The sequence below is a fragment of the Sitophilus oryzae genome, unplaced genomic scaffold, assembly GCF_002938485.1.
Source record: "Sitophilus oryzae breed Bouriz unplaced genomic scaffold, Soryzae_2.0 scaffold_177_pilon_pilon, whole genome shotgun sequence".
Lineage (NCBI taxonomy): Eukaryota > Metazoa > Arthropoda > Insecta > Coleoptera > Curculionidae > Sitophilus > Sitophilus oryzae.
In genome coordinates, this window is record NW_022146479.1 from 10,099,170 (window position 1) to 10,117,446 (window position 18,277).

Consider the following 18,277-nt stretch of genomic DNA (forward strand, 5'->3'; position numbering starts at 1 on the left):
AATGTGATACCGAAAAAAATTAAGGGAGGATCCATTATCGGAAGAAGCTTGTTCTATATGATGCTATTTTTGATGCGATTAAAAATAATTTGAATTGATGGTGTATGGGGTTGTTCGAGAAACTGTTGGGGTTGATTGAAAAATTGCTGGATATACTGCAAGATGACTCGAAAGATGGAGCTATCGGAGAAAAGCGACAGAAAGTCGCCGGCTTTCCACCGCACAACCGGGTGAGGCTGCGTTATATATTCGTTAAAATGATTTTAGCAAATTCCAAGTGACCTAAAAAAAATCGACACGGGTTCTGAAGCCGTTTTCTGATGTTAGAGGCGGGAATATGGAAGGCGGGCGTCGTTTAAGTTTGTTTCTGAAAATTTTGAAAAGCCGTCATGAATTCTACGCTGTATTACCCGGGTAAGTCTGACAGGAGGGCGGGTAATCTAATATCATTTGGCGCCGTTAGATATTATTCCCATAGTAACCTGTGCGTTAGGGGGAAAAGTTGTCAACAAAGGGCAAAGCACGCGCTTTTGCCAGTCAAATTCGCATTTTAATCGCCACACCACGTACAATACCTTCTCCGCTTTTCTGTTTTTCTCCGATTTCGTCAAAAATTTTTGTGTTTTACTAACATTAGTGGCTAACCACACCCGATTAGAATCAATATTGTTTCAACTATTTGCCTTTGTTTTATTAGCACTTTCTTAAGTTTCAAAAATCAACCATACACTCTATTCTTTTTTCAAGCTTTTTACAAAACAACATTGCTATATAAATTACATGAGTTTTCCATTAGGCAGGTAAAGACAAATATATATTTTCTTATATAAAGCGAAATGTTTTTTTCTGGATGTCATTCACCTTTTAAAAGGTCAATATGTCTGCTAAAAAGTCTTGTTTTCGAACAGTATTTAATCATACCAATAAACGTTTTATATAAAATATTTTTCCTTCATCAACAAGCAAATAAATATTTTATTTTGTTTTTAGTTTGTTATTTTTCATTATATTTTCATGGAAAATAGAACAATATACATACCCAAATGACTGGTTTGTTGCTCATATTTATTATATATGCATGGAATGTAATTACTCTGAATAACACAAACAACCTTATATCAAACGAAATAAATTAATAATTTGGTTGGGTAAATAAAATTGGGGTCGCTCGTGGGATTTTCTATATGCATATAAAATTTTCATATTAGCCGGGAAATATTCAAAAACATATCCAGACAAGCTGTTTTAAATCGTTCCCGGTGTTACTGGTCAATTTATATTCAGTTATGACCTAAATAAACTTGAATAAAATATTAAAAAGTATGGAGTGTAATGCAATACGGAATTTTGGCCTATTACTTCGAAAGGGATAGTTATCGATATATCGAATAACAACAGATGATTTTAAACATAGAAATATATCGATACCTATCAATATATTGTATTGTTACCTACCGGTTATTGATAACTATCTTCTTAAATTAGTCTTAAACAAGCACATATTTTGCACACAGGGCTGGTAGATCCCGATAAATGAAACTTATTTTCTGTTTACCGTTATTCATATAATCTCAAAATAGTGAAGTTATTTTACTTTAAAAATTTAAAAAGAAATAATATTTTCCCCCGCAGCTATATACGTTTGTAGTTTATGCAAAAATGTTGTCGCGCGAGCAAAAAAAAGCCAAGAGAAACATCTTTTCTATTTACCATTTTTCAAATAAATTGAAAATGGCCGAGATATTTAACTTTGAAAACTTAAAAAAATTATGCCAACATTTTGACAACTGCTGGCAAGAATCGGTTATTAGCAGTATATACCTGGATCTCTGCTTCTTCGCCGCCCCCCACATCCCCAAGAAAGTAAGTACATACTTGACTAAAAAACATCTTTCAATATTCCACACCACAAATCTCCAAAGGGCTTATGAAGTGGTTCGTTATTTTTTTAAGAGCATATCAGACAGTATCGCCTGTATAATACTTAAAATAAATTAGAAGAAAGAACTTACCTAGTATTAAAATAGTAGTGGCAAAACTCCAATGGCAGGCTGATATAACAGCCTATACTATACTTAGTGTATACTTCTTTTTCATTTCACCAATCTTTTCCTAATAACACTACACTAAACTTAGTATACTTTACCAATCACACTGCAACTCACTGTGATTGATTCCAATACGGTTCTAGACAACACTACACTCAGGTACATGTACAAGTTTTCATTCTTCTTTCTGATAATCTTCTTTCTCCTCCGGATAATTTTCTTTGGTCCTTTTTTCTGTTTTTTTTTTCAACATTTTTTTTTCGCAAAAAAACCTTATAGGCGTGTTTCTGGGTTCGAACTAGACTACCATTTAAAATACTTGCACTATGACACTCTGTATATATGGTTGGTTATGGCTTTATGTTCCGTTTTTATCGGTTTCCTGAAAGTTTTCTTATTACGGACCACGGTTCCTGAAAAATTCGGTTATAACTGTCACATGACTGTCACCAAACTCAGCGTGAGAAGGCTGGTTTTTCTGGTTTTGTCTGTCAATCAATGTCATTTATGTGAGAGAAATCAAGCAAATATTGGAAGTTCGAGTGAAATTCTCATTTAATTTCTAAAATTTGTTATAATATTTTGTATTTACATCTAAAAGCAATGGAGGTAGGCAGTAACGGTAAATAAATTTCATTAACTAAATAGAATGACTTTTTAGGACCATTTTAACTTATCATGTAGCCATTGTTTCTTAAAGTCAGGAACATTTAAAGAAAACATGAAAAACAAGACAACAAGTAATCGTGAATGTTTTGTAAGCTATAAAAATATAAATATTGATTAGATTTGTTTATTTTTTATTGATCTGTTTTAATATTGGACCTGCAAATCTTCACTTGAGCTGTCAAACGAGTTTAACAGTTTATTAATAAAGTACTTTTCAATATTAAACTCCATTGAAAAGAAGAAGCAAACGTAAAAGCCGAGAATAGGTACATTAAAAATGCATATAAAAGATAAATGTTATAATAAAGATATTGAAATTTAGAAAACGTCAACATTTGACATTTCCAGTATTTTACCAAACCGTTCCGTATCAAACCGATGTTTTTCAGGAACCGTTCTTTACCGTAGTTTACCGGTCTGGTTCGCCTGGTTTTGCAACGGAATACAGCCAAAACCTATTTAACACGTCGCGCGTCGTTCTGGCATCACATTGTAACTTTGTGTATGTAGCTTGCAATGCCACCTTTGGTTGAAAATCTTAATAAAATGGACAAAATGCATGTAGTAAATCTGCTCTTTAGATTGTGTAAATAGTAATATTGTTCTTTGTTCATACGGAATAGATATAGATTACAATCTGCCTTCTGCCTTCTGCCTATAGTTCTTTAATCAAAGACACCATATTTATTACGATTTTTGTTGATTTTGTGCATCCAAAATCTTATTTTTTTACACTTTGTAACACCATAGCCGCAGCCTTACATTCTTTTAAAAATTCTTTGTCACTAGACGAACTGCTTGTATCAAACATCGTTCTCGAGACAATACTCATAACTTTTCTGACTATAATAAAAAATTTATAGGATTTAATAAGCGTGTCATCTTATGAGATGACACGCTATGGCGTGTAACAAATGTGCACAGTGTGTACACCCTTTACGCACGTTGCATTACGTGCGATGGCGTGGATGTCTTAGTTTGTTAATTATGCAAGGCGAATATTTGTTTTGACGGGACTTATTTTAGAAATATGGAGTGGATACTAATGAAACAAACAAATAGTCCAATTTCGACCTGCAATCGGTATCCGAAAAGTTACAGATCTCGCGTGCCCAAACTAATTGTCTATTACATAATTGCTCTTACACTAATTGCTCATATTTCGTAAGCTCAGCTTTCAGCAATATTGCAATTTTTTTCAGCAATCATTAGCTCTTTTCTTGCTATATCGCTAGAACTCGTGTTTTTCATTTATTCTGACCTGTAACCCGATCCCAGACGTTTGGAAATCAATTTTCTTTTTGTATTCATCGCGGTGGAAAAGTTGTTCTGGCAGGAAAATAACGATTTTAGGTCAACTTTTCAGGAAATCGTCTCACTACCGGACATAATTCTCTTTATTCCTTCTTTTAGCGGCTTTGGTTATCGTCAACTTTTATACACTCGCACTATACTTTTTTTTGAGTTGAAGTCAGAAGTCAGATCATAAGAATTGAAACTATAAATTTAATGATATTAAACAAATTATTTTTCCTAGAATTTTTACGTTTTCTAACAACTAGGGATGCGATTTCTTCCGATATATCGATGACTCTATATGTATATCGATAAACCAATAACTATATTTGCAATTTGATAGTCAGATAATTATCGACATATCGATAACTAAAACATATTAATAGTCGAATTGCGTAAACTTATCGATAGTTAAAATTCATTATGGCCCATTTCTAAACCATCCCAATTATACATATTTCAAGGGTAAGGGGAAAAACTGACGATGTCCATTTTATGGAATTTTTAAGTAACAAATTTAATTTTTTGAGTAAGTCCCAAACATATATCAAATTGTAACTGAATAAAACAAGCGTATTCAAACAATTTTCTTCGTAAGTCGGTTTTGTGATATCGTAGGTTTTTTCTCCTTATCCCATTCACTTTAGACCCAATATTCCATATTTTTGTGCGAATTATAACAAATATCAATGATACTCTTTACGACTGCATAAAAAAATTGTTAGTCTTAAAGGTCTTTTTTTGGCCTGTTATACGCGCTTAGGCTTTTATTATAATATAATAGAACGCCAACAGTCGTTAAAATATGAGTGGAAAACAAGGCATATAGTGTTATAGGGGTGTTATTAAAATTTAAGTAGTTATTTATAGACGACATTGATAGTGTTGTTGACCAGTTAAATTTATGAGAAGTCTCATCATGATCTAAGTAGAGTTTTTTTCTTTATAACTAAGTTAAGTTAATATGTGTCTTTAGTTTTTTGATAAAATCCTGTAGTACAGCCTGTAGTCTGTAGAAGCTATCTCGTTTGATTTATCCGTTTTGTCATGAAATTCCCTGTCGTATTATTGTTATGTCATTTACTCACGAATCCTTTAGATTAGGATATCCTATCTCTTATGTCAAAGATAAATTGCTGATCCTGACAAGGAATCGACTATCGGAGGTAACATATTGAGTGAAAAGGGATTTCGCATCTTTAAATTGGGGATATAGTTGAGGGAACTGACGTATTTTTATTTTAAAAATGATCCGGGACAGCTAGAATATATAATTAAATATGAAAATCATATGGACTGACGACAAATTCAAAAATATCCATATTCCTCCATCAAAATAGAATTTGAATTGATTCATAAATATAGAAATATTCAACTATAAGTATTCTAGATAGGTTTACAGTCTTGCAAAAGTTAATTGGCATCTAGGGAAATTAACGGACAAACCAATGGACTACTATACCGATCATAAATTATTAGTTATGAAAAAAGTAATAAAATTTGTAATTGCTAATGCTTTTTCCTAAACAGTTTCTCACAAATTGCGTAGGTACAAACTTTACTAGAACACTCAATGGTGGCTAAAATTAATAATAATCAGAATAAGATAGATCCAAAGGACTTTGAGACTTATTAAACTTTTGAGACTTATTCTTGAGACTATAAATAGGAGATGAGTATAGGTTTAAATGACATTGAGACTAGTATACTAGGGATAAATAACCTCAGAAGACTTTGAGGAGAGTGTCAGCGATAACTTGTTTCAAACGACATTGGGAGTTATCTCTAATAACTAGTCTCAAAGGACTTTGAGACTAGCATGTCAGAGATAACTATTTTGAAAGGACTTTCGCTTTTTAAGATTGTTTTTTATTTACTACAAGATATCTTATCATATGACTTTAAGGCTAGTTACCTCTAATAATTAGTCTCAAAGGACTTTGAGAGTAATTAGTCTGAGATAACAGATAAATACTCGCGAGGGGCTTTAAAGTAAATTGGTCTTAAATAACTTTTTACTAATTTTACTAATTGGTCAGAGATAGCTTGACGCACAGGACTTTGAAATTAATTATTTCTGATAATTAGCAGTAAAGGACTGTGAAAGTATAGTAAGTCAGAGATAAAAAATCTTAAAGAACTTTTAGATAATATAGTCAGAGATTACCAGTCTCAAAGGACTTTAGATCTCTGAGAATTATCTCTAAAGGACTTTGAGAGTAGTAGTTCAGAGATAAATAATCTTAAAAAACTTTGAGATAAGAATCTAGTAAGAGATTGCTAGGCTTAAAGGACTTTGAGTCTAGCTATCTCTGACAATTAGCTCTCAAGGTCTGTGAGAATATAGTATATCAAAAATAATCTTAATGAACTTTGAGAATAGTAAGATATAACTACTCTCAATAGACCTCTCTGCATATAGGGATTTTTGCAAATGGTGATTGTTTTAATCTGTGCAATTTGTGTTTGAATTTGTAATGGGGGCTTCCAATATATTGTATAGAATTTTATAATTCTGCTAGGAATTGGTAAACAAACATCGGTTTTGCATTGGTGTTAAATAAACGATGGGAAATAGTTATACCGCGAGATAACCATAGTTCCGATTTGTGTAATTTAAAAGGCCGTGTGTATAATTAAAGAGGAAAAACGGGGAAAGCCAGCAGCAGCAGCATCCCGACGTTTTCCTGTTCATCATTTCCCTATCGGGCGAGGCTTGCGCAATGCCGTCGGGAATTTAGCCGTCGTTCCAGACGCCTTTAGCCTTTAGTCAGATCTGAACCGGCTCGGGATGTCAACTCCTACTTTTGATACAGGCCACGATCTTTTCTGAGCTCTGTCCGTTCGTTCGGTTTTCCAATTTTCCTTTGCGCCTCGAAAGCGTGGATTTTTGAATGAGAGTCGCTCATTTTTAAGCGCGCCGCAGCCCTGAGAAGGTAAAGTTTTCCGAATTTTCTCTTTATTGTGTGTTGTTGTTTTGCTCGTTTCCTTCGGGGAAATCTTCGGAGATGATAAGTTCCGAATTTTGCGTATTTATTTATAGAATGGCATGTTCTGTTAGAGATTTGCGAGCCTTCCAATCGGTGAACACCGAGATTTAGTACCGTTTTTGCACTTAAACACAAGTGAATTTAATATGATGAGCCAGGTTTTTTTTCTCAACTATTTTTAGATAAATACCGGTGCGAGCTATAATAGTATACTCCTAACTATACTGTTTTGGAAACGGTATCTTTGTTAAAAGTTAATGTCATAGTTTATTTTCAGTCCCTTGTGATTAATGCAAATATATTTCGAATTAACAATGTTTTAAAAGTTTGATGTGCAGCTTACTCTAAGTTTTAAACAAATTTTCGAGAACTTTTATTCATCATTCGATAGAACGGGTCAAGCAACTCTCTATAATTATTCTTTACTTAAACTCCTTTATTTTTTCTTTCATTCAGGTTTAGAGAATTTCACAGTCACACACATGTCACAGCTTATTTTAGATGCTTGTGATTAACACATATATATTTTTGAACATAATTTGTTAGAAATTATTTGGCAAATGACACATTTTATCAATATAAACGTTAAAAAAATCCCCTGACACATTTGTGTATAATTATAAAACTTGTGCTGAGTTTGCTTTAAGTTTGAAAGGGATTTGAAGCCTCCACTGAGATGTATCCCTAAAATTCTTTGACGTATCTGAAAGCCGCTGAGAGGTTCTTTCTTAAGAAATTACAATTTATCATTTTATAAAAGGCGCCAAAAGGAATTCCTTAGAATTTTTTACTGAATTTTCTCTCTTTATTAAGTCATTTCGTATTAAAGACCTTAATTCACAGCTTATTTCAGGTCTAATAATAAAAATTGGTTGTAAAATAATTAAAATAAACATAATTTATGTGAATTAAAATAAGCAGAGTTATATAAAATTGTTATATTCTCTATATATTTTCAGGAAATGTCATTATATTGAGCCCGGTCTGATTTTAAAACTAATTAATTCAATACGGGATAGCTGAATTTTTAGACCACCAAATAAATTATGATTATTCATGATATAATAACAAATACCAAATAATTGAGTTACTTTATAATTTGCTGTATTATACGATGTTTATTAACTATAAGTATATGTCAATTATATTATTGTGGAATTTATTTATTATATTACTTTACTTTAACATTTGGGACTAATAAGTAAATGATATCTAGTCTCAAAAGACTTGGTTATCTTTGATAACTAATGTCAATGGACTTTGAGAGTAGTGACTCTGAGATAACAGATTATGAAAAAGATTATTAAGTCAGAGATGTCTAGTCTTAAAGGACTTTTTTAATTGACTTCTTACTATAAGTTGAAGATAAATATAGCTTCAAAAAACATTGAAACTAATTAGAGATAATTTAAAGATAAATAATATCAAAGGGATTTAAGAATTGTAAGTCAGCGATAACCAGCCTGAAAGAACTTTGAAAGTATTTATTTCTAATAACTAGTCTTAAAGGACTGTGGGAGTAGTAAGTCAGGGATAACTATAGTTATAAATGAAACGAGACTATAGTAAGTAAATGATGACTAGTATAAGCAGATGACTTTGAGAGTAACAGGTCAGAGTTTGAGATTGGCAAATCAAAGATAAAACTAGTTTCATAGGACTTCGAGACTAGTAAGTCAATTATATTATTGTAAAAATTTATTATAATTAACTTTAACTATGTTTTATTTATTCATGTTTTTAATGTTCTTTAGTGTTGTTCTCTCAGAATGAAAGGATAGTAGGTTCAGAAATGTCGTATTTAGTGAAAGACGACTTTATTAAATGAAGTGAATATTTCGTAATGATTCCTTCATTTAAATGCAACAAACTGGCGCGGTTTGGTGCAAAATGTGTTTGCTAAAGCTGTTCGAGGCTTCGTAGAAATGTAAATGTGAATGTGTTTCGATGATAAATATAACTTTTCTGAAATTGCAGCGGTCAGTAAACATATATCTTACAGCAACAACGTTTCGTAACAAATAGATGCATCTCTCGAAGATATATTACATCTTTTTCTCAAAGATATTAATTATATTAAAGCTGTATTACAATTAACAGACTTACCGTAAAAAATAAATAAAGCACATTTAATATTTGATATCGTATTTATTATTTATTTCGCTCTATTATGTGGCTCTAGCCCATCAAGGAAAGTAGTATCTGACTTACCCAGTTCGTGGTAATGATGAATTACAATTAAATTGCCTTCATTTTTTAGTTATATTCTTTGGGGCTCCTTTTTTATCTATATACAGGGTGTTTCAAAAAATATGTGCCATCTCTCGTGGGGAGATTCCTGACGTAAAAATAAGATTTTTTTATATCAACATAGATCCGATTTGTTCCGTGTCTTGTTTCGTAGTGGGATTTTTTTTTCAATTTATTATAATTTTTTCGATTAAAAAAAGTAAGAAGTAAATTTAGCGATTAGAGTGAAATGTTGAGGGTAAAAGTTACTATAAGTGCCAGTTTTTTATGCTAAAAAGTGTCGACATATTCACCAGGGACGCGCATATGACATGTACGCCACTGGTATTTGGAGAAGAATTATAATAAATCGAAAGATTATTAAGACTTTAACCCCCTGTAGCTACGAAACAAAGCAGAATCGGACCTATGTTGATATGAAAAATAAGTCTTATTTTTACGTGAAGAATCTTCCAACGAGAGATGACACATGCTTTTTGAAACACCCTGTATACAGAAGTACGATCCATGTCATTGCTTTATCTAAAATATATGTCGTATTTTCGTAATTATTAACCTTCATATCCTTTTTCCAGCTAATTTATTTATAGATAATATATCAAAATACGCCCTAATATTGGCATTCGGTTTATTTATATATACTGGCATAGGGCTTTTTATATACTAAATGTGGCTTGTATAGCCGGATATAGCATTTTTAAAACTAAAATGTTTAAATTACGAACTATTTTAAGGTTTGATGGCGTCATGAAAGAATTTTATTTTAGTCATTAAAAAGCTTTCAGTCGTTTTTACAGGGTAAAAAGACCTTATTGCTGTTTATACTAATCGTTTTATTGTAGCTTACACCTCTTGTGTGCCGAACACGTGTTTTCATGAAAATAAATACAGTTTGGTGCTATTTAGCTTATCATAATAAGAGAATATTTTACATTTCTTTAATATAATATTTTATATTTAAAAGTTGTGTCAATTAATCGTCTAAGTATGATGAAAAAAGGACATATTTACGTGCCAATAGAAATCGAAAATAGTGATGTGGGGACTATTCAATTTTAAAAATAACCAGGATATGGAGGTTACGCCACACGGACTATTGTTGGAAACTTTAACTCATCTAACAGCTCTAAAATTATATGGATACTCTAAATCGTTTACCAAATGACTTTCGAGCTGTTTTATACCGAAGCGAAAAGCTTAGGTAAAATAAATAATCCCGTATAGAAAATATAGTAGAGCAAAATAGAAAATCACACTTTTGCAAAAATATTTTTACTTCTTTTCATAATGAAAATTGACGATTTTTTTGACTCGAATTAATCTATTTAGATATAAACAATTGCTATTTACTAATTAGAATGAGTTGAATTTGAAGGTATGATCGTGTTCTTGGAGTATGGATTGGTTTGGTCAGTTAAAATGAAGGGTACAAAAAAAAATTATGTTAAAACTTAAGCATTTAAGCCTCTAAAGGTATACAGGGTGTTTTAAAAAACATGTGCTATTTCCCGTAGGGAGATTCTTCACGTAAAAATAAGATCTCTTTTTCATATCAATATAGGTCCGATTTTGCTTTGTTTCGTAGCTACAGGGTGTTAGAGTGTTAATAATATTGTGAGCCGCCATAGAGCCTTATGTACATTAATAAGTTAACAAATAAGTTGGCTTTGCCCAGGAATCGAACCCTCGCGCTTCGAAGTGGTTAGTCATAGTTGCCCATCAGGGGCGGATACAGAAATTTATTTTAGGGGGAGGCCCAAAATGAAAAGCAATGTAGAATATGCTTTTTAGGGTGCTATTTTTAACCCAAAAGTTTCATATTTTACACAATTCACAGACTTTAGGGGGGGGGCCCGGGCCCCATGGGCCCTCCTCCTGTATCCGCCACTGTTGCCCATGAATGTCGTCTGACATTGATCAAAGACTACTTAGATTTATTATAGTAGTAAAATACCAAGTACTTTTAGCGATTCGAATAAAATTTTGATGGTAAGAGTTACTATAAGTGCTACATATTTTAATGCTAAAAAAGTGTCGATAAATTCCTCAGGGACGTGCATATGGGTCATCACTGGAATATTTTTCAAAAAAAAAAAATATGTGCGCCACTGACTTTCTTTTGATACCAAAATTGTGTAGGCCGTTTAATGCCAATTAAAAGTTATTTCTTGATATTTGTCGAATTCGGCCTCCTTGATGAGATAAACCTAATTTAATTAATCACAATTATTAATAAAATTAAAATAAAAATAAAGTTAATAAATTATATATTTTACCTAATTTATTATTAAATATTATTACGATTAGTAATTATTACTATTAGTCTCTCCTACAACAACTTCAAATAAAAAAATAATGGTATTTAAGATAATTACAAAAAGCCTAATTTTAAAAAGTTTTAACATCCTGTAACTCTAAAACTATGCATTTCCATACCCATGTTTATAGGAACTGTTTTTCATATTTTTTTTATAAGAAATCAATGAGTACTTATTTAAAACTTGCACACGTTAATGATATTAATTTTTTTAAAGGTTGCTATTATCCTTATTATTATACTTGGATCAAGACAAATTAATAAAATTGCGTTTATCTCATCAAGGAGGCCGAAATCGACAAAATATCAAGAGGCAACTTTTAATCCGCATTAAACTGCTTACACTATTTCGCTAACTAGAAAAAAAGTCAGTGGCGTACATGCTTTTTTTTAGAAAAATGTTCTAGTGATAACCCATATGCACGTCCCTGGTGAATTTGTCGACACTTTGTTACCTTTAAAATATGTCGCATTTATAGTAACTTTTACCCTCAAAATTTCATTCAAAATGCTAAAAGTACTCGCAAGAAAATTATAATAAATCGAAAAAATATTATGACTTTAACACCCTCTATCTACGAAACAAAGCACAATCGGACCTATGTTGATATGAAAAATAAATCTTATTTTTACGTGAGGAATCTCTCAACGAGATATGGCACATGTTTTTTGAAACACCCTGTATATGTTCGAAATCTACATTAAATTTCTGACAAATTCTCATAATTCTATGGCCTTGTTTACTATTTTTCGAAGAGCGTAGTTTAATAAAATAAGGAAGGAGGAAAGTTTCTGTCTTTTCTTATCAGGTACTACCGTGAATTTTATCGAATGCTCCACTGTATGTTAACAGCACTCACACAATGGTCCGTATGAATAAAAATGAGCAAAACCTTCTACTTGCAAAACTTGAAGCATATGCTATATAGTTTATGAATAAAAATATAAGTAAAAGGTTTTGCTCAAACTTGTTTAGATGAAGCATGAGCATCTACTCACGTTTAAGTATTTGCTCAACTTGTTATGAATAAAATGTATGCTTTTTGTTTACTTAGTTGAGCATATGCTCCAAAATTTTTACATCTCTTTAGTAGAAGATGCACCTTGCAACAAGCTGGTCATAAAATGGCAGAATTCGTGAATTTACGTTTACAGAAGCAATACAAAGTGCGAAGGGAAGCTAATTGTAGAGATTGCGAGATTTTAAATCTCTTTACAAATTTCAAGAAGAAAATGTAAATTGGATGGCAACGTACTTTTTGGGAAAAAATCTTGAAAGAAGAGGAGGCGCCCTTTCTTCAAATCATAAAATGAAAGTTTTCTTGCGATATATGGCCAATCCTGGATTTCAGATGAGTGTAGCAGAAGAATTGGGTATCACTCAGTTGACTGTTTCAAAAACAATTTCATTTGTAATGAACAAAATAGTTGAAAAGTTTCATTTATGGATCAAATTTCCGTCAACCCAACCGAAAATAAACGAAGCACAGCAAGGGTGGCAAGAAAAATTTCAGTTTCCAAGTGCTATTGGAGTGATTGATCGCATGCATGTTCAGATTTTGAAACCCAATCAAAACACGGTGATGAATACATCAACAGAAAGGGATTGGCGACTTTAAATGTGCAGGCAACATGTAACTCAGTGGAAATGTTTACTAGTGCTGATGTTAGTTGGCCGGTTTTTGTACACGACGCAAGAATTTGGAGAAACTGCGATATAGGTGTAACTATGCAACAGTTTTCTGGTGCAGTACTACTTGGTGATGATGGTTATGGCTTAGAACCGTGGCTAACGACTCCGTTTAAAAACCCTAATGACGCATTGGAAAGAGCTTACAACAGACTGTTTAAGAAAGAAAGGATTATAATTGAAAGGTGTTTTGGCCAACTTAATAGTTTCGACAGGAATGACCAGGTGCAAATGCTCATTTTATTGAAGCAAATGATCTTGAGTATAAGCCAATCATTATTCATATCAATTCGAGTAGATGTTTATATTCCAACCTGTTGCTCTAAGCTCTTGCTTGGAGCGTTTGCTCATACTCATGAGCATTTGCTTTCTTTTTATTCATACGGGCCAATTTCACACTAGTCATCAACTCCATGGCACCGAATGCCTTTAGCGATGTGTTCTTTGTTGCCTTCTTATTTCTTCTACACAATAACAGATCGCCGTTATTTCCGCCTGGAAAATTTTTTTTTTCGGCCCTACTATTCCAGATTCCAGCTTCTCCGCCCGTCCGACGTTCTTGAGCTGTCTGTATACCAGATTGCCTCAGCCTGAATGGGTACACCTTTTATCCAATCTTACCTTCCTGGTATAGTTTGCAAGGTCTTAGATAGACATAGATACAAAAAAATATTTATTCGAGACTATAATAAATAGTTAAAAATCCAAAGTTTTTTTTATTTTGATTGTAATGTATTAATTATTAAATAGGAATAGAGAATATGACCGAAAAGACCTTATGAAATCTTATTATAATTTAGTCGAGATGACGCGCTTTTTGAACTGATATCTTTGTCCAACCAACCGTTCATTTTTAAGAACTTTCCCTTCATTTATTTTACGTACTACGGTAATATCAAAGGAAACGAATATTTTCTTTTCCTTTGCCTGACTTTCTTGAGACTGGCTATATTCTCATTTTTTTTTCTCTTTGAAATAACACACAAAATAGCTAATTTTTTAGATTCGTTTTAGTATTTTCGTATTTTATAATATTATTTTTATTGCCAAGTATCTTGGAAGAAATATTTTAGAATGTTTGCATTGTGAATGCGAAGTGAAGCTTTGTTAAATTCCCTTTCAGTTGTAAACATAACAGACTTGGAAGCATTCTCGGTTTATAATATTGTTTTGAAAAATGTTACACTGTGGTATTTATTCCTTTGTATCTGATTCAGAATGCCCTATAAAATCTTTAAGATCCTATTTTGAAATACAGGCAAATAAATACGTAACATTCAAGGGTAATTGTTTGTCTTTGGTTATGAAATTTTATGCATATTTTATTTTTGATTGATTATGAATTATTTTAACTGAAATATACATAATTTATTAATTTATTGGAATTTAATTAGGGTAGAGTAGCCTAAACCGTACCACAGAACAGATACAAATTGTATCAGAACAGATACAGATTTGTATCTGTTCTGTGATCGTACCGTTTAGCAGAAAAGTTAAAAAAATCCAAATTTTTCGAACTGGGTGGTTGTGATTATTGCGAAAATGTAGCTTTCATTGCTTATTATATAATTTTATTATTATATAAAAACTTTGAGCTCCTGAACATAGATTTTCGCAGTTTGGTTAGTGAAGTAATTAAATACAATTATCAAAAAGACACCCCAAGAAATTTTAGTAGAGACTTATTTAAGACGCTTGACTTGGTTTTTTTAACTTATTTAAACAAAAAGCAAAAACTACAACAATAGTGTTTCTGTGATATGCAAAAAATAAAAATAAACTTCTGTGATATGCAAAAATGCTTTAATATATACATTGATACTCGACAGCAGTATTATATAGTATGTTTCAAAAATCTCATGTCCATCTTCAGGCATCTGCATCTCCTATAATCAACAACTTAGAAATTTTATATAAGTGCAAACCTAAAGTATGTATTAGGATGTATTTCATGAACATATTTTAACTTCTACAGTGTGGCTCAAAAATGTGTGAGTGGATCGGGATGCATTTTGGCTTCCTTTCTGATCACTTTACATAATTCTAACATATTATTAAATTGGTTTTGATTCTTTCAGAGATATTAACAAACGAATAAAAAAAAATCAACCTTTGAATCAACCAAAAAATATTAAAAATACAAGAAATGCCCTGAATGAAAACTATACATTACATACTTTAGGTTCGCACTTATAGAAAATGTCTAAGTTGTTTATTATAGGAGCTATACAGATGCCCGACGCACTATCGCGGGACCCAGTGTGCCAATAACAAATGTTTGCCAAGTACACGAGAGACACAGCTCGGTTTTACAATGACTGCTTGAACCGAGAATAATTAATCGTGCAAGACGCCATGATCAGCTGGCTTATTAGATGTTTTCTGTTTACCTATTTACTTCTTTTCTACTGTTTTTTTTGTTTAGTTACGGTATGTGTGTAATAAGACGCGTTTGAATATAAAAATGTATCTATTAATTTTTTGTTAAATATTAAAATCTTTCGAATTGCAGACTTTTTGACAGCAACATTGCCTTAAACTGAGGCATCCTTAATTAAACATCTTTAAAGTGAAAAAATAGACGAAGGAAAAATAATAAATGCTCCTACTACATATTTTAACAATTTTTATATTGTAAAACTGCCAGAAACCGTCATATTGTTTTTTTTGGGTAAAAATCCTTCAGCCCTTCAATCGATGAAATATGACTGTAAAGTCCTTCATATTGAAGAAAATCCTTCAATTCTGGCAACACTGGACACAACTTGGTCTGTACGTTTTGTCGACGCGACGCAAGGAAAGTGTACGATAAGCGATAAGTCGTTGAGTGTGGACGGCGCTTTAGACTTTTACATTTTGTCCGACCACTGGTGTATGTCCGACTACTGGCATATTCACCCTACCTGTAGTTTCTGTTAAAATTTAAGGACCGAAGTCGAAAAATCGCTTCATAACTTTTTATTACAACTTTTTTTATACAAACTGTAATATAATTTCATATTTTTTCTTTTTTTTCAAATGTTTCCCGCTGTCCCAAAAATTAGGGCGGCGTATAACAAGTTTCTGTTTTATAATTGAAAAAAATGACAAAAGTTTCCGGAAAAATTTTAAAACCAATTTTGAAGCGCCGTTCTACGGAATATTCTCGGAGTGGTTGTAATATTTTGCGGTGTGTATATCGAACCAGAAGGGTGGCTATAGGAGCAGAATTAATTCGATTGTATAAAGCACAGTGTTAAGAGAACTAATGCCACAGGACTGAAAATTAGGCCAGGATTTAAAGAGATTACACCGCTGCATTAAGAAAAGCCCGCAATCTAATAATAAAACATCAAAGCCGTGAGCGTGATCAAAAGAAGTTTCCTCGTTCACTCAAATTCTTGTCCCACATACACCGGTAGAAATATTCACTTAAAATCAAGAATATGTGGAAACCTCAAGAGTATATTTTATAATTTGGATAGGCTGTGAGCTGTGAAGCTTAACAGAGAAAAATGTTTAGATAAAGTAATGTTGCTAAAAATCACTGAAATCTACTTAATTAAATTAGTGATTATTGATTTAAGATAAAGCTCTGTCCTGTTGGAATATTTCGCTAACATTTACATGTCTGTTTGATATTTTTTATACAGGGTGTCAAAAAATGGTGTACCAAACTTCAGTGGAGGATTCTACAGATTCCTATGAACAGAATGAATAGCGGGTGTGTCTCAAAAGTGGCTCACCCCTATAACTTTTTTATTTTTTCAGTTAAAAAAACGAGCTTTGGTATGTTAGTATCTGACATAAATTAGGACTGATTGACGTATTCTATTGTTTTCGGTCACTTCCGGTTTCACCGGAAATGACTACAACTTTTTATTTTTGAATAACACTCTCGGTATTTTTTTACTTTATTCGATATAAAATGACACTCATATGTCAAATTTTTACATTTTCGCATATGGTTTATTTGAAATTGTAACATGAGGTTCATAACGACAATTTGACTCGAATTACCAAGTGTGTAGTATCAAATATTCGTAAAAAAATGGTTTTTCCAAATATGCTAATGAGCAATCCTCGTTGAGAAATGATTAAAAATACGATTTGGGCATTTTTTACCGGCCAGGACAAGATACTAGAAACATTAAACGATCAAATTTAAAATGCTTTTTTTTAGATTTGATCGTTTGCAATTTGAAATGCAATTTTTGTAAAAACTTGTTAAAAAAGGATAAAAGACATGGACGATTTTTTGAAAACCCCCCTGATAATCGAGATTGTTGAAGTGTTTTTTTTCTATTTCTGTAGTAATTGATACCTACTTGTTAAAATATCGAATAAGCAGGGTTTTGGGCACTGCTGATGGTATGCTTGAATTTATTGTTTTTTCCTACTTATGGTAAGAAATACTACTCCGCTTTCAGATGGAGCGGACCGTCCGCGCGGATGTTTTTTCAAGATAGCTCATCCGGACTGAGCATACGACCCATGTGAAATTTTTCAGCTCATGGTACTTGCTCGAAGACGCCTCCGCTCCATCTGAAAGCGCTGTTAAAAATTAAATAACGCTGGATTTTGAATATAGTGGGTTTTGAATACACTAATACATATATTCATGTTTCTAGTATTCAAATTATATTATTTTAAGTCATACAATATACGTTTTTGTTTTGAAATATAATTATTAGCTGTGTTATGGCCATAGTTACTAAAATATCTATTCAAATTCAATTTCGAACATTACGTCTTTTTTGGAACCCTTTCAAATTGAAACGAGTTTTTTAATTACCTTCTTTAATACCTTTTGTTGACTTTTTAACTCTGAAATGAACACCCTATTGAATTGTTTATACTTTTTTCGACCTGTGAGGGTTTCACATTATCTCGAAAGGATTCTAGTTAAAAAGGAATTAGAACTGAAACTTTTTTTTAATTTTTCAAATTCAGTTTTGAAGCTTTTTCTCTCTACCGGAAATCTTTTTAAAGAGAACGATTTTTTGTTGCTGTAAAATCATGAAAAGGCTCGTATATC

The 18,277-nt window shown here is 32.1% G+C and overlaps 1 protein-coding gene across 4 annotated transcripts in view; it reads left to right on the plus strand.

The window, feature by feature from the left end:
* The first annotated feature begins 208 nt into the window (after positions 1–208).
* LOC115882483 (muscle calcium channel subunit alpha-1) overlaps positions 209–18,277 on the plus strand; it is a 57,941-nt gene continuing 39,872 nt past the window's right edge. For all 4 annotated transcript variants that reach the window (XM_030900556.1, XM_030900557.1, XM_030900555.1 and 1 more), the window contains exon 1: positions 209–414. In XM_030900556.1, coding sequence (XP_030756416.1) covers positions 390–414 — 25 coding nt within the window. In that variant the 5' untranslated portion in view covers positions 209–389. The remainder of the gene's footprint in view (positions 415–18,277) is intronic.